This window comes from Accipiter gentilis, chromosome W (assembly GCF_929443795.1).
Source record: "Accipiter gentilis chromosome W, bAccGen1.1, whole genome shotgun sequence".
Taxonomy (NCBI): Eukaryota; Metazoa; Chordata; class Aves; order Accipitriformes; family Accipitridae; genus Astur; species Astur gentilis.
Genome location: NC_064918.1, coordinates 2,234,913 through 2,259,443, shown reverse-complemented (window position 1 = coordinate 2,259,443; position 24,531 = coordinate 2,234,913). Strand labels below are relative to the sequence as shown.

At 43.8% G+C, this 24,531-nt stretch overlaps 3 protein-coding genes across 6 annotated transcripts in view; 1 reads left to right on the top strand and 2 right to left on the bottom strand.

The window, feature by feature from the left end:
• Positions 1 to 24,531, bottom strand: part of LOC126035357 (uncharacterized) — a 503,584-nt gene that overhangs the window by 142,025 nt on the left and 337,028 nt on the right. The window lies entirely within an intron of this gene.
• Positions 1 to 24,531, top strand: part of LOC126035248 (junction-mediating and -regulatory protein-like) — a 440,369-nt gene that overhangs the window by 188,262 nt on the left and 227,576 nt on the right. The window lies entirely within an intron of this gene.
• The window catches only part of LOC126035332 (homer protein homolog 1-like), a 146,108-nt gene that overhangs the window by 15,378 nt on the left and 106,199 nt on the right, over positions 1 to 24,531 (bottom strand). For both annotated transcript variants that reach the window (XM_049793845.1, XM_049793847.1), the window contains exon 6: positions 18,881 to 19,037. In XM_049793845.1, coding sequence (XP_049649802.1) covers positions 18,881 to 19,037 — 157 coding nt within the window. The remainder of the gene's footprint in view (positions 1 to 18,880; positions 19,038 to 24,531) is intronic.

Genomic DNA, 24,531 nt, shown 5'->3' with positions numbered 1-24,531 from the left:
CCACTGTGATGCCAGTAATTTCAGACTCTGAACTGTTTGTAGGCTCAAAAGGTAGATTACTGAGTGCAGGGAGAATTTGAAGGAAAGCCAAGATGAAATACAAGAAAATTAAACCAAAATCCCTATCAGCTTCTCCTTTCTGAGTCATAGAGCATGAACTTCCCCTCTAACAGCTATGACAAGTCTAGTTTCTTCTACTGGAAAACTATTAGACATTTTTGCACATCAGGCTTATAAATGGAGAGAAACTGAGATTACAGCAAATTCTTGGGAGGGGTAAGGGGAATGAGGGATGAGGAGATAGCTTGGTAACACAACACCCCACCCCTCACCCCCAAGAACTATCTTATTGGCTGGAATTGTCCCAAAAGAAATATCAGTGCACGTGGCAAAAAAAGTACTAGCAGTTTGCTCAGTTTTATATGCCACTGAGCATTACGACTGAAGTCTTGGATAACTTTCTCAATTTGCTTCAATTACACAAAAATATATCTATTTAGATGATTTGTGACTGCTACCAATTGTGACTATTACAGTATTTGCCACTATAATTAAACAAAAAACAAACAAGCAGAATTGCAACACACTGACTGGGATAAACCTATATCTAAACAGTGTCTGAACTAACATATAAATACAGCAAGAATCACAGAGGCACAGAATAACTTAGGCTGGAAGGGGACCCTGGTGATCATCTGGTAAAGGCCCCTGCTCAAAATAGGGCCAATTTTGAAGTCACATTTGGTTGCTCAGGGTCTTGTCCAGTCAAGAACCCTTCACCATCCAGCAGAGCTGCCACAGTTGTACGTAGGTTCCTGTATTTCTGCCACTGCAGCTTTATGCAGAGCTCTAGTTCATTCCTAAGTTTTTTTGGAACTGTCAAATTCACCCACCTTGTCCACCTTCACCCCTTCTGAAGTTCAACTTGTTAAACATTTCCATGCTTTTCTGCTGAACTGAGTTTTGAATTGGAGGTGGAAGCCTCTGTGAACCCAGGGTTAGGGTTGTTATGGGAATTCAGGGTCAGACCCTCTCTTACCCATTGGTAAAGACTGGATCGTTGCATGGTAACCTCCAAGAAAGTCAATCTCTTTTTTAAAGCTGTTGCACTTGGCAATACCCACTGGCTCTTACCAAGTACTGGCACAGTGAATACTCATTTACACAAAGTGGAAGAGCCTCAGCAGGAGAGACATAAAAAACCCTGAGTTCTTGAACCACTTCTGTCCTAGCACCTAGTGCCCTAGAAGCAGGTGCAGAGGCATCCCATCCTGTTACTAAGGGAGGGCTTGGACCCCACTGCTCTCCACATGGTTTCCTCTAGGTTGGTACACATGGTAAGGATGCATGTGTTGGTGTGAGCCTGGAGTCCAAGGAGACTGGTGGATTGAACTGAGGTGGATGAAATGTTACAGTTCTCAGCTGTATGTATTGTTGCTGGCTGAAAACACCTCCCACTACAGCCCTGCCGGCTGCGTGGCTCATGTGAATGCTCCCCAGTGCACTCCGGTCCATACTAACTCAAGACACCTATTGAAATAGCTTAAGCAAACACAGCTAATTTTGCTTGAGCATAGTAGGGAGTGCTCTCACAAACCTTCTTGCCAACAGAGGCAACCACTGTCAGAAGGGCAATTAATTACCCACACTAAAGAGGCTGTGATGTCTTACTCTGGTCCAGCTTTTCTCTGGGCAAACGTCCATCTCTTACTGCTTATGCAAGAAAATAATGCATTATTCAATTGTTTTGTTCACCATTCATTGAAAAATCAGTAACTTGGAAAAAAAACCCAAATTCAATTAAAAAAACAGATTTACTTTAATCACATATTTAAATGTCCATTCCTACTGAGATCTGAAAAGATGTCAAATATCATGATGTTCTCTTCTTGAATGTACCTATAAAAAAGAAAATTGTATTGTGACCCTTTCAAAAAAATCTGTAGAGTAAGATGGGCTGGAAAATGATGCAATATAAAGAATATGCAATTGAAAACAGAAGCAACAAAAGATAAAGCTCTAGGCAAAAATCTGGATAGCATTTATTTGCTCTATTTCCTTGTTTCAAATTAAATTTATTTTTCTCATGACCAGTGGTCCAAAAGTCATTAAAAATAACTGTTTATGCATTATGCACAGAAGGGGGCATAAAAAAAAGCTAAAATGCTTTAGTCCGACCCTCCCACATGCTCTTTTCAGGGACATCTCTGTTGGGAAGTTGCTTGCTGAAAAAGGACATGGGCCTGTGGAAAAGTTGTGCGAGCAGAGTTCTGTGTGAAAGAATGTCAGTTTGAGCAACAAGACTAGGCCTCGGCTGAAAATAGCTGGCTTTACTGATATTGGGAGAAAAACAACAGCTGGTCTCGCTGTTATCAGGAGAAAGACAGGGACGGTGTGACCTTGGCATAACTTCACAAGTAACTTTTGAAGAAGTTCTCATGAGAAAGTTACTGAACACGCGTAGCTGCCAACCACAAGTGGGTGTGTTTTAGTAATGAATAAACATTAGCAATGTACCAATCATATTAGGACTAGTAGGCATAATTATCGCAAACTGTATAAATATGAGCTATCCGTGCAAATGAAGTTGAATCACTTCTATCACTCATATTGGGTCGACTTATGTGCATTCCTCCGCCGCTCCAACAAATGGCGCCCGAACGGGGACCGAAGAAAGGGGAATTGGAGCGACGGACACTGAGAAGCACCGGTAGCAGCGACCGGGGGGCAAAAGATTAACCGAACGCTGATCGTCTTGGTTGGTGTGTTAACTCTCGTGCCTGGACCGTCCAAAAGGGGTTCGCCGTCAGTGAGGGCTACTGGAAAAAGGCTGCAAAGACTTTTTAACCGAGGTGCCTTAATCAAGGTAGCACCCAGGAGTATCAAGAAGCCGGCCGGCAATGGATCAAGAGGTAGCCCTAAAATTATTACAGTGCTTTTTAGAAAAGCGGGGAGTAAACTGCATTAAGCAAATTTCGGGGTTAGTCGCGCTGGGTCTCGTTAAGGGATGCTTTAAGAATCCGGATTTATTATTTGAGGAGAGTGAATGGCGTAGATTAGGAGACGTATTATGGGATATAGTAACTGATGATGATAAATCAGCTAAAAAACTAATGAAGCAAGGACAGAAACCTTTCAATTAGTGTGGGTACAGCTTTTGAGCTTAGTACCTGGAAAGCTATCGGAACCTCCCTATGGGATGAAATTAGTGACGGGTCTAAAGAAGTTAAAGATCTTGCAACTTTATGGAAATTGATTAAGACAACTCTGTAAAAAATGAAAGCAGATCGTAAAGCGTCTGCGTCTGCTTTTGCTGCTCGCTCTCTCCAACCGCAAGCGAAAGGGAAAAGCGGGGAGAAAAACATAATGCAGCGAGAGAGACTTTTTGGAGCTTGTTCGCCTATTCTCGTGCCCTTGACTTCTGCTCCACTCCCTGGGACTGCCGATATTAATCAGCCATCCGACAGTTCCCAAGCCTCCCTAACCGTACGATTAAAGGAAACCCTACAGAATCAGGGAGTGAGTAAAAATCTGCCTACGAGAAACCAGCCCCCAAATACCACCGTTCAACATGAACAAATTATACCTAGCATACACCCTGATTCAAATAATGCAAACAAGGACTTGGCTACTCTAATAATAGAACAAAAAGAGACGATGTTAGAATTGTTAAAGGAAATGCAGAAAAGAGACGGGGAAACCAACCGCACCCGTGATAGACGCGGAGCCGCCTGTAATAGCCGCTGCAGAAGAAAGGCAGAGACATTGGAGGGGTGTAATAACAGATGCCATTATAGAAGGGACTATGCTCTAAGCATTCCCAGTTATTGCATCAAATGGACAGAAAAAATGGGAGGTGTTTGACTGGAAGGTCATTGAGAAATTAAGGAATGCTGTGAGTCAGTACGGAATCAAATCTGCGTTAACTCACCAAATACTGCAATTCATTTTTTCTGCTGATACGCTGATACCTCAAGATATTAAACAGCTAGCACAGTTGATTTTGACACCCGCCCGAATGTTAGTGTTTTTCTGGCAGTGGGAGAAGCTCTGTGATAGGGAACAAGCAACATCACGACAACAAACAGATCCCCTATGGGGAGTAACCACGCAGATGCCGATGGGTACTGGACCCTTCGCATCAGGGAACGCTCAGTTACAATGTGTCACTGAGGTTCATCATCTATCACAGATCTTGGCGTATCAAGCTTTTCTTACCGTACCAGACAATATGTACAGCCATGCTTTTACCCAGGTGAAACAGGAGAATACAATTTATGACCACCCTGACATGAACGAGGGCATGAAAGAAAACATGTTCAAAATACTCGCTTTTGAAAATGCTACTGAAAAGACACGCAAAGCATTGTGTAATTTGCCGAAAAATGCAGACATCGTTGATATGATAGAATACACGGATCGATCAGTGGACTCACAGAAAGTAGCCTATGCTGCCACAGCTCTCCAAGGAGCTACAAAGAAACACAAGGCCAGTAAGACACCCTTGGTCAAGTGTTCTAACTGTGGCAAACGTGGACACATTAGGAGCAAATGTACAGGTACTGTTAACAGTAAGTGCTGCAACAAGTGTAAGAAAGATAACCATACCACCAAGAATACAGGAAGAAGGGAAACTTTACACCGACTGCGAAGGCCCCTCGCGCGACGACACGAATGCAAGGGGCTTGAGCTGCCTGCCCTCAGGCAGCCTCGCAACCACCAGATCCACCACCGCAGGAAGCTCCAGAGTGGATGTGGAAACCGCAGTCAACATAAAGGGACCATTGGGGTTTGGACTTAGTGCATTTTTAATGGGGCAATCTTCAACAGCTCTAGAAGGAATTCTGGTGCTCCCAGGGCTTATTGATGCAGATTATTGTGGGACTGTGAAAATTATGATTCATGTTGTAATCCCTCCTGTTTCTATTCCTAAAGGTACCAGAATAGCACAATTAGTTCCATTCAGGTCGTGTGTTCCGAACCCAGGTGAAGTACAACGTGGAGATGGTGGATTCGGCTCCACAGGGAAACCGCAGGTATACTTTGCCATGGACACAACAAGAGGTAAACCAGAAAAGGTAGTGCAATTGGAAGGGCCCAATGGAGTTGTTGTCAAGAAACCGATGACAATCAATACAGGTGCTGATGTTACGATTATTTCACGATGCATTTGGCCTCCATCATGGCCATCGATCAATCCAAACTTTGGTATTGCAGGGATAGGGGGCACACAAGCCACCTTAGTAAGTCAGCTACCGATTACATTTGTGTTCCCCGATGGTGAACACATTACGACGTGTCCGTATGTCATGACTACCCCAACTGAATTGTTTGGCCTCGTAGGCCATGATTTATTGAGCCAAATGAAGGCAATGTTAGTGACGCATCCTTTTTAGGAGCGGTCACTGAGGGGTAGCCGATTCTGAAAATTAACTGGAAAACAGATGAACCTGTTTGGATTGATCAGTAGCTGCTAAATTCTGAAAGGCTACTAAAAATACAAGGGTTAGTTGAGGACCAATTGAGAGCGGGACATGTTGTTCCTTCTACTAGTCCATGGAATACATCAATATTTACCATTCCCAAGAAAAGTGGGAAGCGGAGACTGTTACATGATCTCAGAGCTGTGAATGTGGTGATGCACAGTATGGGAGCCCTGCAGCCAGGTTTGCCATCTCCAGTTATGCTTCCAGAAGAATGGGATTTGTTAATTATAAATCTAAAAGATTGCACCCAGATGGCGCTGAACGGTTCGCCTTTTCGGTACCATCGATTAACAAGGCAGAACCCTATAAGAGATACCATTGGGTCGTGTTACCGCAAGGAATGCGCAATTTCCCCACGATGCGTCAGGTGTATGTGGCCTGGGCATCAGAGCCTGTAAGAAAGCAGTTACCTCAGTAACTTGCCACAGGATGAGATTTTAACTCAATTGCAGGACATCTTAAGCCATCGCGGAGTAATAATCACTCCTGAAAAGGTGCAAAAGGCAGCACCTTGGAAGTATTTGGGGTGGCACATAAATGCTAGCAATGTTAAACCTCAGAAGGTTCAAATAACATGAGAAATTTCAATGTTACATGATGTCCAGAAGCTTGTGGGAGATATCCAGTGGGTGCGGAATCTTTGCGGTATCACTAATTGCGATATGACCCCTCTGGTAGAACTCTTGGGTATGAGAACACTGTGCAGATGAGAAACGGGAAATGACAGAGCTGACCAATTGGTTGCAGCGCCACGGGAGCCTCCTCCAGGGAATCGTTTTCAACAAAGCACGGCAATCATATGCGTTCTTGCACCAACCCGCTAGGATGTTAACAAAGCAATTTGACTTACCACTTACTGATGCCCAAGGTATCGTTAAAGCATGTCCTGATTGTCAAAAGGAAGGGCTGGGCTTGGGCCGTGGGGTTAACCGATGAGGTCTTTTGCCATTGCAGTTGTGGCAAATGGATGTCACCCATGTCACGTGGTTTGGTGCAAAGCGTTCTGTGCACGTGTGTATTGATACCTATCCTGCTGCCATGTGGGCCACGGCACGAACTGGAGAAAAGGCCTTACATATTGAATGACATCTTCACGCTTCTTTTGCAGTACTGGGTGTGCCTAAAGAAATTAAGACGGACAACGGCCCAGCCTACGGTTCTACACGATTTGCTCGATTTTGTAATTTGTGGGGAATTCACCATGGTACCGGTATTCCACATCTTCCCACAGGACAGGCTATTATCAAATGGGCCAACCAAACCCTAAAAGAACATGCTGCAAAAATAAAAAGGGGGAACCCAGGGCTTACTCCCAGAGGAACGATTGGCCAAAGACTTATTTGTGCTAAATTATCTTAGATTGACAGGTGATCACAAAGACCCACCAATGGTAGTGCATCATGTTCTTTTACAGGCAGAAAGGACGCAACAAAGTACAGGAATCATGGTAATGTATAAGGACCCAGAATCCGGGAAATGGTGCGGATCAGCAGAAGTAAAACTTACTGGGAGATCCCGGCTAAGTGGGTCAAGCCATGGCTTCGCACTGATGCTGGACCCGGAATTGTCCCAATGGCAACTGGCACGGCACCGGCGGGTGCTGAAGCCACTGATCCGACAGATTCTAACTAATAGAGTATTACTAGCGGACACCGAGTCCTTCAGAGAGGTTTTTAGAACAGCGTGCCTTATTGTATATAGAACTTGCTTTAGGTAAAAAGTGTGTTAAGCATAATTTGATTAAACATAATGTGATTACGGGAAGACAGTGTGGGGTAAGCGTAAAAGTTAGTTAAAGCCAAAATTAGGGGTAAGGTCTATTTCCATTAATAACCTGGGAACGAGTTTGATTGTGTTTCCACAGATACAGGCCCACGACGGACTCCTGTTCGTTTTGCATGACCATCATCATCTGGAGCATCATAGATGATGTGGCAATATGAATACCACCTCAGCCAAAAACTAATGTATGGGTCACCTTGGCTAACATAACAGGTCAAGATTCTCTGCGCATCGCAACTGTATCGTAAAGCCCACGAACCAATAGACAAGATGGCTATGACTCGTGCAGCGCGCCTGGCCAGCGAGCGCATGCGTCATAGATTGCAACCGAGGCGGACTTTTGGCACCCGCTGGCCACGTGTGCTAAAACCCGTTCCTCTGCAAATGTATAAATACCGGGATTTTCCGAAGAGCATCGGGCTGGTGTACGGTGAGGCCGTCGTTGCCTCTGTGGGGACGCCCACGGAAAGCTGGCACCTACCGATTGCTGGGCTGAGTTCGTGGAGCAAGATGGCACAAGAATGTATGGATGGTTCATTTTCCTCATAGTCCTCATGGTCTGGGTCATTAGGGGTAACAGGTTGGCTCAAAGAATTATGGGCATTATTGTAGTTACTGTGATTGTAGCTATTGTAATAGTTTTACCTTGTTCAGCTTATTAAGGAAAATGGCATCCCAAGTTATTAAGTAAGCCTGGATTGCTCAAAAACAAAAAGAGGGAGAAAGATTTAAACGGACACCTACAGTGGATTCGACCTTGTTGTGGTATTACAAATACAGACTTACAGCCGCTGCTGGATTTATTGCGGGGCAGCGATAGCTTAACTTCTACAAGACAACTAAGTGCACCGGGACGGCAAGCCTTGACAGCAATTGGACAAAAAATCACATCCTCCATGTCTGGCAGATACGTTCCTGATTTACCCATAAATTTGAAACCTTATGCTGAGATTGATATGGAACACACTGACTGTAGTAAGCAGCATGACAGTGACACCGGTGATTGATCCACATCGGTTAACGCCATGGGACAGTAAGAATGTTTGGGTGTCACTAGCTAAAGCTATTAATCAAACCTCTTTTTGTGTGCTTATGTATTTTATTAGGTATAATGTTGTTTTTACTGTGTTTAATTAATTGTGTTCACAGATCTTTGCAAAGGGCAATACAGCAGGTGTTAAAATTTTACCTCAATCTATTCACAAACAGATAAATTGGCTGAAGAAACATACACAAAGATCCAGCAAGAAACTAGTTGGTTTGATGGGGTGTTAGAGTCAATATTTGGTGGGATAACACCACGGCTAATGTAATTGATTAAGGAAGCCTTACGATGGTTGGGTATATTGATATTAATCTGTGTAATAGTTAAAATTGCGTATGGGTACATGATGAGAGGAGTCTCAAAGCTGACACACCAAGCTCTACTCGCACAAAAAGAAAAAGGGGGAATTGTTGGGAAGTTGCTTGCTGAAAAAGGACATGGGCCTGTGGAAAAGTTGTGCGAGCAGAGTTCTGTGTGAAAGAATGTCAGTTTGAGCAACAAGACTAGGCCTTGGCTGAAAATAGCTGGCTTTACTGATATTGGGACAAAAACAACAGCTGGTCTCGCTGTTATCAGGAGAAAGACAGGGACGGTGTGACCTTGGCATAACTTCACAAGTAACTTTTGAAGAAGTTCTCATGAGAAAGTTACTGAACACGTGTAGCTGCCAACCACAAGTGGGTGTGTTTTAGTAATGAATAAACATTAGCAATGTACCAATCATATTAGGACTAGTAGGCATAATTATCGCAAACTGTATAAATATGAGCTATCCGTGCAAATAAAGTTGAATCACTTCTATCACTCATATTGGGTCGACTTATGTGCATTCCTCCGCCGCTCCAACACATCTCCTCATTTGTTTTTAAGGAGAGAAGGAAAATGGGATGAGGTTTCGTATGCAGACATGTTTTTCACCCTCCGAAACCATCCGGAGTGGCAAAAGGACTGTGGAATGGTACCCCCACAGGACCCCATGGTGCTTGCACTTGAGCGAGAGAACAACAAGGAGCTCAGAGGTAAACTGAGGCGGTGTTGTTCGGCATGTAGTATTGGACAAAGATGTACAAAGACAAATAAAGTCCATCAGGCACCAGAACAAGATCTAACTGATTTGTTTAAGCCTCCCCCTCGACCACAGGAACAGGATGCAGACTTGGAAAGAACTCCGACCCCCCTGAGCAGTCCTGTATCTTCCCATACTAGGAAGAAAACTACCTCGACAGCTTTACAAGTAGGCCTCCGAGAGGCGGTGGGGCCGGACGGTGGGACGATGTTAATCAAAGTACCCTTTTCTACTGCTGACCTAGGGGAATGGAAAAAGGTTGCAAAAGATTATAGGAGAGATCCAATAAGTGTAGCTAAGCATTTCCAATTTATTGTAAAACAGCATAACCCTAATTGGAAGGATATACAGCTATTATTGGAATATATGACTGAGACAGAGAAACAGATGATTTTAAAAACAGCAGGGAACCTTGCTGAAGATCATTATAAGATTACAGGAGGGGACATTAAGGAATATTTCCCTCTCCAAGACTCAAAGTGGGATGTTAATAGATCTGCACATATGGAAAGATTGCAGGGGTATCAGGAGTGGATTATAAAAGGAATGGAGAGAGCAATCCCCAAAACTATAAACTGGTCAGCTTTATATGCAGTTAAACAGAGTCCTTCTGAGTCTCCATCTGAATTCCGGGATCGACTGAGGGATGTAATGCGCCGCAGCACACCGCTGGATCCTGGGTCAGAGGTAGGAATACAACAATTAGTCTCCCTGTTTTTGGGTCAGTCTACAGGGGATATAAGGTGCAAACTTCAGAAATTACGCCCTACAGAGAGTAGGAATTTAGAAATATTGTTGGATGAAGCATGGAGAGTATTTAGTAACAGAGAAGAAGGATATAGGCAAGGGCAAAGGAAATTAATGGCTGTTATTCAGGAAGAAAGAGGAAGAGGGCCTAGACAAGACTTGCCCCGATGAGACCGATAGCACTGTACCAGCTACTAGGAAGACAGTTAACTCTATCCCAGCTGAAACCAGGACACTGGGCAAGGATCGATGTGCTTTGTGTAAGAAATTTGGTCATTGGAAAAAGGAATGCCCAAGGAACAAGGAGGATCAGAGGGCTCAAACAGGAAGAACGGTAGCCCATGTGAAGGGAGATTGACAGGAACCTGGGGAATCTACCCTAGCGGATCCACTGGTTATAATTAAGCTAGGGAAAACACAACAAGAGGTAGAATTTTTGGTAGATACAGGAGAAACATACTAGGTTCTGAATCAAGCTCTGATGCCCCTGGGAGGTGATTATGTCATGGTGAAAGGAGCGACTGGCCAAAGTGAAAAGGCATATTTTTGTAAACCTTTAGAATATAAATTAGGAAAACAGTGGGGCATTCATAAATTTTTATATATGCCCAACTCCCCAAAGGCACTTTTGGGAAGGGACTTGTTGGAACAATTGGAAGCAAAAATTGTATTCGAAAAGGGAGAAATTACTCTGGAGGTAAAAGATCAAGAATATATTCAAATATTGAGCTTAACCTTAACCAGTCTCTCCCTAGAAGGAAGCATTAATGAGGACATCTTAAACCAAGTGTACCAGGGGGTATGGGCTACCGATGCACCTGGAAGAGCGAAAAGTGCTCCACCTGTTGAAGTTAGAATCAAGGAAGGCCGAAAGCCAGTAAGAATTAAACAATATCCCCTAAAAAAGGAAGACAGAGAAGGAATCCGGCTGGTGATAGAAAAATTTTTGCAGTTGGGATTATTAAAAGAGTGTGACTCTGAATTTAATACCCCTATATTACCTGTTTGGAAGCCCGATGGGTCATATCGGGTGGTCCAAGACTTACGGGCGGTGAATAAGATAACTGAAGATCTTTACCCGGTAGTGGCGAACCCATATACCCTGTTGACCGTATTAACACCTGAATTGACTTGGTTTACTGTTTTAGATTTGAAGGATGCTTTCTTTTGCCTCCCTTTCCATGAAGCCAGCCAAAAATTATTTGCATTTGAATGGGAAAACCCCAAGAGTGGTCGAAAGACCCAGCTCACTTGGACGGTGTTGCCACAAGGATTTAAGAACAGTCCTACCATTTTCGGCAATCAGCTTGCAAAAGATTTAGAATCCTGGGAAGCCCCATCTGAGGAGGGGAAGCTGTTGCAGTATGTGGATGATATCCTGATCGCCATCAAAACAGAGAAAGATTGTATGACATGGACGGTGAGTCTGTTGAATTTCCTGGGACTCCAGGGGTACCGGGTATCCAAGAAAAAGGCACAGGTAATGCAACACAAAGTGAATTATTTGGGCTTTGAAATTAGTGCAGGACAAAGAACTTTGGGACAGGCCCGTAAAGAGGCAATATGTCAAACCTGGAGACCTCAGACAGTAAGAGTTACGGACTTTTCTGGGAATGATGGGGTGGTGCCGATTATGGATCTATAATTATGGATTGCTTGTTAAACCACTGTATGCGTTGACAGCCACTGAGCAGAAACACCTTGAGTGGAACAAGGAGACCGAATGAGCCTTTGAGCTACTGAAAAAGGCTTTGATATCGGACCCGGCCTTAGGACTCCCAGATGTGAGTAAGCCATTTCTTCTCTACTCCCACGAGAAGCAGGGCATTGCCCTGGGAATATTAGCACAAAACCTGGGCCAATATCGATGGGCAGTTGCCTACCTCTCTAAGCAGTTAGACGCGACTGCAAAAGGTTGGCCTGGATGCCTGCGGGAGGTTGTGGCTGTGATACTGAATATACAGGAAGCCCGAAAGTTTACTCTGGGCCAGAAAATGACTGTTCTGGTGTCTCATACAGTATCAGCAGTACTGGAAGCAAAAGGTGGACACTGGCTCTCTCCACAAAGATTCCTGAGATATCAAGCTATATTGGTAGAGCAGGATGACGTGGAGATTGTAGTCACTAACATTGTCAACCCAGCTTCTTTTCTCAGCGGGAACACAGGAGAACTGGTACATCATGACTGTTTGGAAACCATGAAAGCAACATACGCCAGTCACCCAGACCTGAAAGACAGCCACATGGAAAACGGGGAAACTTGGTTCACAGACGGAAGCAGTTACATCCTAAATGGTAATCGACATGCGGGATACACCATCACTACCAGCCAAGAGGTAATAGAATCGGGGGCTTTGCCCATGAACACCTCCGCACAGAAGGCAGAAATAATTGCTCTAACCCACGCCATGGAATTGGCCCAGGGCAAAGTTGTGAACATTTATACAGACTCAAAATATGCCTTTGGAGTTGTACATGCACATGGAGCAATTTGGAAGGAGAGAGGACTACTGAGTTCCCAAGGGAAAAATATCAAACATGCAGAAGAAATTCTGAAGTTACTGGAAGCTGTCCAGCTCCCTAAGAAAGTAGCAATTATGCATATTAAGGCACACCAGAAAGTGAACTCAGATTTGGAAAAAGGGAATGAGCTGGCGGACAGAGAGGCAAAACAAGTGGCCAAAACAAAGGTAAAAACAGAAGAGGCCTTAATTCCTGATAGGCAGATTTCCCTAGAAGGTAAGCCAGAATACACTAAGGAAAATCAGAAGCTCATTACAGATTTAGAAGGGTCATATAATGAAAAGGGGTGGGCTCATACCCCACAGGGCAAGCTAATTGTCCCCTCTTGCTTATTATGGCATTTTATACAGGAGGAACATAGGAAAAGACATTGGGGAACAGAGGCTCTGTATAATCATTTGATAAGAGAAATTGTGGCTAGAAATTTATATACCACGGTGAGACAGGTGACAAAACAATGTGATCTTCGCCTCCAGACTAATCCTAAGAATACCCCCAAGACGGAAATGGGCCAGATTGGAAAAGGCAATGGGCCTGGACAGCAATGGCAAATTGATTTTACAGAACTTCCAAGAAAAGGGGGGTATTGATATTTATTGGTATTAACTGATACCTTTTCAGGTTGGCCAGAGGCATTCCCAACAAGAACGGCTAAAGCTTGGGAGGTAACTAAAATACTGGTACAAGAGATAATACCACATTTTGGGGTTCCAGCAACCATATCCTCTGACAGAGGACCACATTTTGTCTCAAAAATAGTACAACAAATTAGCCACCATTTGGGTATAGATTGGCAGCTTCATACTCCATATCACCCCCAGTCGAGTGGTCAAGTGGAAAAAATGAACCACTTAATCAAACAGCAAATTGTGAAATTAGGACAAGAAGCAAATTTGACATGGCCTCAGTCTCTCCCTTTAGCCCTTCTGCGTATACGAACAAGACCAAGGGCGAAAGAAGGACTGAGCCCCTTTGAAATTCTGTATGGACAACCCTATGGGATACAGAGAGGGGTGTCTGTACAAGCTGGGGATGAAATTATGACTTCTTACATGGTGGCATTAGGTAAGCAACTTAATAAAATCAGGAAGCATGTGGTAGGGACTCGAGGGAGAGGTTTGGATGGGCCTGTGCATAATATACAACCAGGAGATTATGTGTATATAAAGTCTCTTACAGAAAAAACTCTGGAGCCGTAGTGGGAAGGACCATTTCAAGTACTACTTACCTCCTTCACCGCGATTAAGATCAAGGAACAGAACACCTGGATCCATCACACTAGGGTGAAGAAGGCACCCAAAGGACAATGGACTTCACAAGAAAAAGGACCTTTGAAGCTCAAATTTGTGAGACATTGATTGTTATGTTCCTGAGTTGGACCTTGTCCAAGGGGCAGGCTTGGGATCAAAATACTTATTTAAATATGACAGAGAGTATCTCAAAAGTACTAAATTTATCAGACTGTTGGGTATGTAATCCCCTTCCTCGGGGGAACATGGAACTCCCCTTTTTAGGAATCCTGACCACAAATTGGACATCTCTTATTAAAGATGGGCCAGACAGGAATGGATCATGCCTTCATGGAAAGGAAAATACCCAGCGGGGACCCAACTTTGATCTGGAGGTGCCCAACCCTAAAGAGGTCTTAATTACTGGCCGTTGCTTAAATATTACTGATAATATTTGGGGAGACATGGATAATTGTAGCCTTGCGGAAAATCTGGGAACTTTTGATAAAGGAAAATTAGAACGTCTTGGGCTAAACTTAAGTATCAGTTTCTATTATATCCGTAAACCAAAGGGTGGGCCAGGAAAGAAGGGGCAAGAACAAGACAGAAGGGACACACATCTCGGTCCAAGATGCAACATAGGGCCCGGATACTGGTGGCTCTGTGGGGATGGCAGGGCCAGAAAGAGTTTACCCCAGAACTGGAAGGGACACTGTGTTCGAGGATACCTTGCACCTCAGGCCAGTATATTTGAGGGAGCTTCGCCTCCCCAAGGGTTTTTGAGAACACCTTGGCTCCATGTAAAATGGACTGAAAACCCACTAATTATTCGAGGTACTGGGTACCAGTTTTGTCCGATGGTTAATCCCCTCTTTAGGGGTAAATGAGTTGGAGAAAGCTATCGTGAATATATCTGCTGCATTAGAGATTATAGAAAGTGCTACAATTGATGCAATTCGAGGGCTGCAACTGGAAATACAATCCCTAAGTAAAGTAGTACTCCAAAATAGAACGGGATTGGACATGCTTTTAGCAAAAGAAGGGGGCTTATGTGTAGTTATAAACCAAACTTGCTGTACCTATATCAATCAAAACCAATGAATTGAAACAGATCTTGAGGAGATATGGGAAAAGACTAAAATACTACATGAAGTTTCCCAAGATGACACTTCTTGGGGCTTGACAGGCATATTAAAAAAACTAACCTCCTGGCTGCCAAATTTGACATGGTTAAAGCAGTGGTTTGTCACTATAATAATCATCATTCTCTTGTCTGTGGTCCTTTGCATAGTGGTTCGATGTGGCTTTTTGTGCTGTAAGAGTACAGGAGACTCTTACAGTGAATGGAAAAAGAATCAGTTACGATGAAAACTCGAGACCAACAAATACTTTGAGAGGATGCTAGATAGGGAAACAATGTATTAGAATTACTAGGATTAAATATAGTAAAAGAATTTACTATTTTCTAGAAAAGGGGGGACTGAGACAAGGGGAGTCAAAAGAATCTCAGTAGACATAATAAAGGGGGATGAAAGATGATGTTTAGTGCTTACATTGTTGAAATTAGCTGAGGTAGAGACAGTCCTTGATAAGAAGAGCTGGTCCCAAGAACCAGCCAATGAGGTAGAGACAGTCCTTGATAAGAAGCAGGAGCAGGCCCCAAGAGCCAGCTAAGACTGGTCTTGCGGCTTGGGTGAATACCAAGAAATCACTGAGCCTGCACAAGGAAAGAGGTTACTAGCAGTGACAAAAAGGAGTCATCTATCTTCATCTCTGTGACCACCAGACGACCACCATAAAGAGGCACTGCTCAGGCGCAGTTGAGAGGAGACTATGGAAATGACCTCTCGGAGCTAATTTTAATATGAAGTGGGGATAGGTCATGCATATGTATGAAAGAGAAAAGTGGCCAGTGCTCTGTCTCTATACTGACTCATGAATGGTGGCAAATGCCCTGTGGGGGTGCTTACAGCAATGGAAGCAGAGCAACTGGCAGCGCAGAGGGAAACCTATTTGGGCTGCCACACTCTGGCAAGATATTGCATCCTAGCTAGAGAATCTGGTTGTAAAAGTACGTCATGTAGATGCTCACATACCCAAGGGTCAGGCCACTGAAGAACATTGAATCCACACAGTCCAATAGACCCGGTTATCCCTTTCCTATGTATTGTGAATATGTAATACCTGGCTGTATAAACTTGAGGCAAACTGCCGAGTCGGGCGCGCACGACTTTGGTGGGACTACCCCCCGTGCTGCCCAGCGCTGAATCAACATACCTACTTTACAATCTCACCGATTGTGGAGTCTGTTTTCTGCATGTCAGAGGGAGGGGTGGGGGAAAGGTGTTCTAAGGTTTGGGTTTACTTCTCAGTATCCTTGTTTTGATTTGATTTGTAGTAAATTAAATTGCTTTTGTTTCTTCCCCAAGTTGAGCCTGTCTTTTGCCCGTGACCATAATTGGTGAGTGATCCCTCCCTGTCCTTGTCTCGACCCACGAGCCTGCCTTTATATTTTCTCCTCATTCCACCGTGGCCGGGGGTGGAGGGGGGAGTGAGCAAGCGGCTGTGTGGTGCTTTGTTACTGTTGGATTTAAACCATGACAGCTACCCATCAAATCAAAACAAGGATAATGAGAAGTAAAACCAAACCTTTAAAACACCTTCCCCCCACCCCTCCCTCCTTCCCAGCTCAACTCCACTCCCATTTTTTTCTACCTCCTCCCCCTGGCGATGCAGGGGGATGGGGGTTACAGTCAATTCATCACACGTTCTTTGCTGCTCCTTCCTCCTCAGGGGGAGGACTCCTCACTCTTTCCCTGCTCCAGCGTGGGGTCCCTCCCGTGGGAGACATTCCTCCATGAAATTCTCTGGCATGGGTCCTTTCCATGGGCTGCAGATCTTCAGGCACAGGCTGCTCCAGTGCGGGCTTTCCCATGGAGTCACAGCCATCTTTGGGGGCATCCGACTGCTCCGGCGTGGGGTCCTCCATGGGCTGGAAGTGGGCATCTGCTGCACTGTTCACCTCCATGGGCTGCAGGGGGACAGTCTGCTGTCTCACCATCTCCCCCTCCTTCACTGACCTTCATATCTGCATAGGTGTTTCTCTCACATTCCAAATCTCCTCCCCCACTGCAGGTTTCCCCTTCTTAAATATGTTATCCCAGAGGTGCTACCATCATTGCTGATTGGGTCGGCCTTGGCCAGAGGTGGGTCTGACTTGGAGCTGGGGGAGCTTCTAGCAGCTTCTCACAGGAGCCACCCCTGTAGCTCCTCCCCCGCTACTAAAACCCCACCACACAAACCTAAAACATTTTAGTATGAAGAATGCTACCTCATTATGTCCGCACTTTAGCAATGAGTTCTTCACTGTAAGACCTGAATCTGGTGATCAAAGCCACCTGAACTTTTGCACTATAGTAATTATAAGGTTATAATTTAAATTATTTATGAAATTATGACTACTAACATCTCTTTAGAAACCTGGAGCACAGGTTAGAACTTCCACCCTTCCAGAGGAGAAGCTTAAATGAGATGACAAAGTGAAACTCTCTCTATACAAACACACATGACAAACTTGTTCCTGACTGGAAAATTACAGAAGCAAAGCAATTTTGTCAGCAACTGCCAATTTCTTGAAATGAAAACACTTTGAAAAAGCACCAGTTTTAATTACACTTCATGCATTTTGTCCAGCCAGCTATGGCACATGGAGTTACAGTCTAATGGAAATTGTTCTTCCTTATCAACTCATTTGGCTGGGACTTCAAGATGCTCATCTGCAAGTCAGTCTAGGTATAGGACAGCCCCAACAACCTGCCATTTCCCCAGGTTTCTCAAGCTCGAGGGAATTCTTGCTATCCTTCCAGACCTCCAGGTTATATGCACCCTGCTGAATTTCTCCTCCTCAGATCAATATGATCCTTGTTCCTGGGACTACTAGTCTCCAGTTGGACAGATCCAGCACAGGTCTGAAAGAATCCTTCACAATTTGCAGGATTTGGCTAACTGTAATTGCCATATGTTATTTCATTTAAGAGAGTACAGCATATAAAACCAAATTGTCTGACGTGTTTGCTACTTGACTTTTCCCTTCTGTCAGCATATTCATGAAACTGGTCTTCATGCAAAAAAGTATATAGGACTTCTGTTTGTTTTTATTTTCTTAACTAAGTTCATCTCCTTGATATTTTTCTAAGCTAACTGATATTAACAAAACTAATACAACTTCATCAAAGACATCTTCCCTCTATAAATATTCTAATCTTGCCTTCACTTTGTACAAAAATGTCCTAAACTATGATGACAAATTCATATGAATAAATTATACAATATAGTTACATGTGAAAAGAGAAGAGAAATAAAAATATTATATATTTGTTTTCTCAATGCAGCCTTCAACCTTGCATACACTTTATTCCTCTCTCAAACACTGGCAGTTCTGCCCCCATTGTACTCTAATTTCTGGTTTGCTAAATGACCTCTGCAAACAAAATTTACAGTGAATGGAACAGGACCCTGCCCCTCCTGTATGAAAGCAGAGGCAGATCTCTAATTTTGTATAATGAGCTTGATTCTATGTTCAGTTTTCTTTAGGTGCAAGGATGAAAGGAAGCTGTTGGTTTTTGTTATATGTGGAAACTACAACAGGGTTACTTTAACTTGCAGATCTGATGTCAAGTTTCTATGGGCTTAAATACAGGAGGGACTAAAGTGTAATGATATGGAGAAGGTCTTGAAACAGATGTAATGCAGCTGGCAGCAAATGTCCTAAGTATCACAGGTTAGATAACTCTTCCTGCAACAAAACCCTCTGCAGAAAAGGAACTTCTACAAAAGAAAGAATTTCCCATCTGAGGAACCCTGTGTGCTTTCAAGTCATCATGAATTTCTGTCTCAAAGATTAACCTAAAGCCCCAACAAGAAGCTTATTTTACTTCAGAATGAGCAAATACAGTTACCAGTACTTCCACCTCAAGGATCCTGGCCATTTGCCTTGACTTACCCGCTTATGAAGACGTTCTGCTTCCTCCTGATATGCAGCAAGCTGTTGCTTCCATTGTTTTACATTGGCAGTGGACTCCAGCAGGGCTGCTGTGAGCTTAGCATTATTACCCTTGAGCGTGGCCAGTTCTGCCTCCCAATGCTTGCTGATTGTTGAACTGCATAGACAGAATGAGAATGGTCAGAGCTCTCAAATCTCTTCTTTCTCTTTTTTTTCTTAAAATGTCTAACAATTTTTTTTTCCAAAATATCCAGGAAAAATAGAATTATGCAAAAATCCTATGAGTGAATGTCTAAATGAGAATCCAAGTGCTCAAATCATCAAAACTTTAAATTCAGAAAATATTCAACAACAGATTTTTTAATGTAGATATATCATTATTGGAAAACAACCTCTACCCTCCCAGTTCAACAGGGTACTTTTTTAAAATAAAATGTTAAGGATGATGAAATCCATATCAGCTTCCCAAAAGCAACAGTGTGTAATTCTAGAATATGTATATAACTAGTTGCCATTTTAATATATGAGAGTAAGTGCTTCTTTAATCTACTACTTTATGAAATATATTGTAAAAAAAGATTTGTGACCAACTTGATTAAAGAGAGCTAATGTAGTGCTTTGGAACTACAGCTTAGTTGTCTTAATGCAAATCTTTTATGCCTGAAATATACTTTCTTTATTAAATACCATATTTAATTTCTCGAATTTCAACACCATAATACTGTTTATGTGCCTTTCTTCAGTAATATCAGCAAAGAGACCAAAGATTGAGAAACATAGACATATTATTGCTTTATTGCAAAGAGGAAGCTGATGTTGGAGTCTCTTGAAGTAGCTTATGGAGGAACAATCCTTGCCTACAGTTTGGTTACTCTCTGAGGAAACACAGGGCTTTATTTTTCACAGATAATTAGTCTGCCATCATCCACAGACCGTATCCTTGTACTTAGTATGCAAGGGAAAAACATCTCAGACACATCAGGTGAACGTATTAGTATGCAAATAGTTCATTAATGTTTACTTGTATAACGTCAACAGCATGTGAGGTGCACACCTATATGGAAAATACATATAGAAAATAATTCATTTTGTCTAATTAGCTTACTATTAAGGGCATCAATGAAAATCAGTGATCTGTAACTCTGGCCAAAATGATTTTGTACATAGGTTTATGGTGAATTACGACTAATTAGTATAACATAATTATTTATTATAATAAATATATTTTAATATGCTGAATTTAGTTATAAATTATTATTATTATTTTGCATGTAAGTTTATATGTTTCTTTGAACCTTGTACATATGAACAACTAAACATTCTGCCACCATTTTGTCCACTGAGTTTCTTTCATCCACTTCATGCATAGGCACAGCCCATCCCATAAAAGCATATTTCAAAAACATTATGATTCCTATAAAAGCCCCTTAGGTGTTCAAAGCCAACCAGTCACTGAGGAACATTAATTACCAATTCAGATCACATCTACTGTTTCACTAAAACGTGATGTCTGATTCTTCCGTGCTCCAGTATTTCCTTCCAAATACACCATTTCATCCCCTTGAACAGGAATACAAGTTCCTTCAGAAGAGGAATATGAGTTCTTTCAAATTGCTCTGGCATTTCATGATCTATTCAACTAATTAGAAGTTCACCACTACAAATTTTAAATCGTAAATGACTAAATTAAAATAACGATAATCCCTTTTTATCAAGGAACACTGACTCACATATGAAAGATGAGAATTAATTTTTGTAACAATGCCTACTCTTGTTTCTGTGATCAGATTTAATATTCATTTATAGTAGCACATCAGATCAAAAATTTCCATAAAAACTATGCTAAAAAAATCTAGTACATTGTCATATTCACAATTCCTCCTTGATGTTCTGATCCAGTGTATTAGGTCTGGCTGAGATGGAGTTAATACTCCCCATAGCAGCCCTCCTAGCTCTGTGCTCTGCATTGGTAGCTAGAAAGGTGTTGATAGCACACCAGTGTTTTGGCTACTGCTGAGCAGTGCTGGCACAGCATCAAGGCTGTCTCTCCAACATTTTTGCCCTCCCCTCAATGGCAGGCTGGGGCAGGGCAAGATCTTGGGAGGGGACATAACCAGGATGTAGTCTTTAACAGTCCATTGTATCGCTCAATTTTCCCAGAGGCTGGTGCATGATAGGGGATATGATACACCCACTCAATGCCATGCTCTTTGGCCCAGGTGTCTATGAGGTTGTTTCGGAAATGAGTCCCGTTGTCTGACTCGATTCTTTCTGGGGTGCCATGTCGCCACAAGACCTGCTTCTCAAGGCCCAGGATAGTGTTCCGGGCAGTGGCATGGGGTACAGAATATGTTTCCAGCCATCCGGTGGTTGCTTCCACCATTGTCAGCACATAGCGCTTGCCTTGGCGAGTTTGTGGGAGTGTGATATAGTCAATCTGCCAGGCTTCCCCAAATTTATATTTCAGCCATTGCCCTCCATAGCACAGGGGCTTTAACCGCTTGGCTTGCTTAATTGCAGCACATGTTTCACATTCATGGATAACCTGCGCGATAGTGTCCATGGTCAGGTCCACCCCTCAATCTCGACCCCATCTATATGTTGCATCTCTTCCCTGATGGCCTGAAGTATCATGGGCCCACTGAGCCATAAATAGCTCACCCTTATGTTGCCAGTCCAGGTCCACCTGAGCCACTTCAATCTTGGCAGCCTGATTCACCTGTTCGTTGTTTTGATGTCCTTCAGTGGCCCGACCCTTGGGTACGTGAGCATCTACATGACATACTTTTACAGCTAGATTCTCTAGCTGGGAAGCAATATTTTGCCAGAGTGCAGCAGCCAAAATGGGTTTCCCTCTGCGCTGCCAGTTGCTCTGCTTCTATTGCTGTAACCACCCCCACAGGGCATTTGCCACCATACATGAGTCAGTATAGAGATAGAGCACTGGCCACTTTTCTCTTTCAGCAATATCTAATGCTAACTGGATGGCTTTCACCTCTGCAAACTGACTCAATTCACCTTCTCCTTCAGCAGTTTCTGCAACTTGTCGTGTAGGACTCCATACAGCGGCTTTCCACCTTCGATGCTTTCCCACAATGCGACAGGACCCATCAGTGAACAGGGCATATTGCCTCTCATTTTCTGGCAGTTTATTATACAGCGGGGCCTCTTCAGCCCGTGTCACCTCCTCCTCTGGCAACATTCCAAAATCTTTGTCTTCTGGCCAGTCCGTGATTACTTCTAACATTCCTGGGCGACTGGGGTTTCCTATGCGAGCCTGCTGTGTGATCAGCGCAATCCACTTTACTCCACGTGGCATCAGTCACGTGATGTGTAGAGGAGACCCTCCCTTTGAACATCCAGCCCAGCACTGGCAGTTGGGGTGCTAAGAGGAGCTGTGTTTCAGTACCAACCACTTCTGAGGCGGCTCGAACTCCTTCATACGCTGCCAGTATCTCTTTTTCAGTTGGAGTATAGCGAGCCTCGGATCCTCGATATCCTCGACTCCAAAACCCCAGAGGTCAGCCTCGGGTTTCCCCAGGTGCTTTCTGCCAGAGGGTCCAGGTAGGGCAATTCACCCCAGCTGCAGTGTAGAGCACATTTTTAATATCTTGTCCTGTCCGGACTGGTCGAAGAGCTACGGCATGAACAATCTCCTGCTTAATTTGTTCAAAGGCTTGTTGTTGTTCAGGGCCCCATTTACAATCATTCTTCTTCCTGGTCACTTGATAGAGAGGGCTTACAATCAAAATGTAATTTGGAATATGCATTCTCCAAAACCCCACGACACCTAAGAAGGCCTGTGTGTCCTTTTTATTAGTTGGGGGAGACATAGCTGCTATTTTGTTAATCACGTCCATTGGGATCTGACGACGTCCATCTTGCCATTTTATTCCCAAAAACTGGATCTCCTGCGCAGGTCCCTTGAACTTACTTTCTTTTATGGCGAAACCGGCTTTCAGAAGGATTTGGATTATTTTCTTCCCTTTCTCAAATTCTTCTTCTTCTGTGTTGCCCCATACGATGATGTCATCAATGTATTGCAGGTGTTCCGGAGCTTCACCTTTTTCCAGTGCAGTCTGGATTAGTCCATGGCAAATGGTGGGGCTGTGTTTCCACCCCTGGGGCAATCGATTCCAAGTGTACTGGACACCCCTCCAAGTAAAGGCAAATTGTGGACGACACTCTGCTGCCAGAGGGATTGAGAAAAATGCATTAGCAATGTCAATAGTGGCATACCACTTGGCTGCCTTTGACTCTAGCTCGTATTGAAGTTCTAGCATATCTGGAACGGCAGCACTTAGCGGTGGCATAACTTCATTCAGGCCGCGAGAGTCAACGGTTAATCTCCATTCCCCATTAGACTTCCGCACTGGCCATATGGGACTATTAAAGGGTGAGCAAGTTTTGCTGATCACTCCTTGGGTCTCCAGTTGGCGAATCAACTTGTGGATGGGAATCAGAGAGTCTCGGTTGGTGCGATATTGCCGCCGGTGCACCGTCGTGGTAGCAATTGGCACTTGTTGTTCTTCAACCTTCAGCAACTCCACAATCAAAGGGTCTTGAGAGAGACCAGGCAGGGTAGACAACTGTTCAGTGCCCTCCGTCTCCAAGGCAGCTATACCGAAAGCCCATCGGTACCCCTTTGGTTCCTTAAAATACCCCCTCCTGAGATAGTCTATGCCAAGGATACACGGAACCTCTGGACCAGTCACAATGGGGTGTTTCTGCCATTCATTTCCAGTTAGGCTTACTTCAGCTTCCAGTACAGTTAACTCTTGAGATCCCCCTGTCACACCAGAAATACAAATGGGTTCTGTCCCTTTATAACTTGATGGCATTAGAGTGCACTGTGCACCGGTGTCTACTAGAGCCTTATACTCCTGTGGGTCTGACGTGCCAGGCCATCGAATCCACACAGTCCAATCGACCCGGTTATCCCTTTCCTCCACCTGGCTGGAGGCAGGGCCCCTCTCATTCTGGTTAGAGTATTCAGTATTCACTTCTCGTAGAATTGGCTCAGAAGTCCCTTCAAGAGGATCGGAAATAAGATCAGCCCTTCTACTATGTTTGGAAACTGGAGCGGCATTTTTCCTGGTAGAATCCCCTTTTGTGGGGGTTTTTCCTCGCAGTTCACGTACCCGTGCATTTAGGACTGAGGTAAGTTTTCCGTCCCATTTCCTCATGTCCTCTCCCTGATCACATGGGTAAAACCACAGGGCACCTCGTGGTGTGTACCTTCTATATTCTATCTCTTGGGCAGAAGACTGCTCACTCCTAATAGCTGAGACATTGGTCCTTACAAGTGTGGAGTAGGACATATCCTCTTTGATTTGTTGGACATCCTGGGACAGCTTCTCCACAGCTGAAATGCAGGCTTGTAGGGAGGAGGAGAGATTTTCTTCATAGTGACGGAGTTGGCGAGCCACTTCCTCCACTGTTGGTGCCTCTTCATCCTTCCAGGACATTACTGCCAATGCGTTGGCACAGGATGATGGTGCGCTCCGTACAAACTTCCGCCACATGGGTCGTGTGCATTGGACTTCGTCTGGATCTTTGGGTAATTGTGGGTTGTCCGGGTCATGATGAATTGTCTCTAGCACAGCTAATTCCCTCAGATATTGGATACCTTTTTCCATGGTGGTCCACTT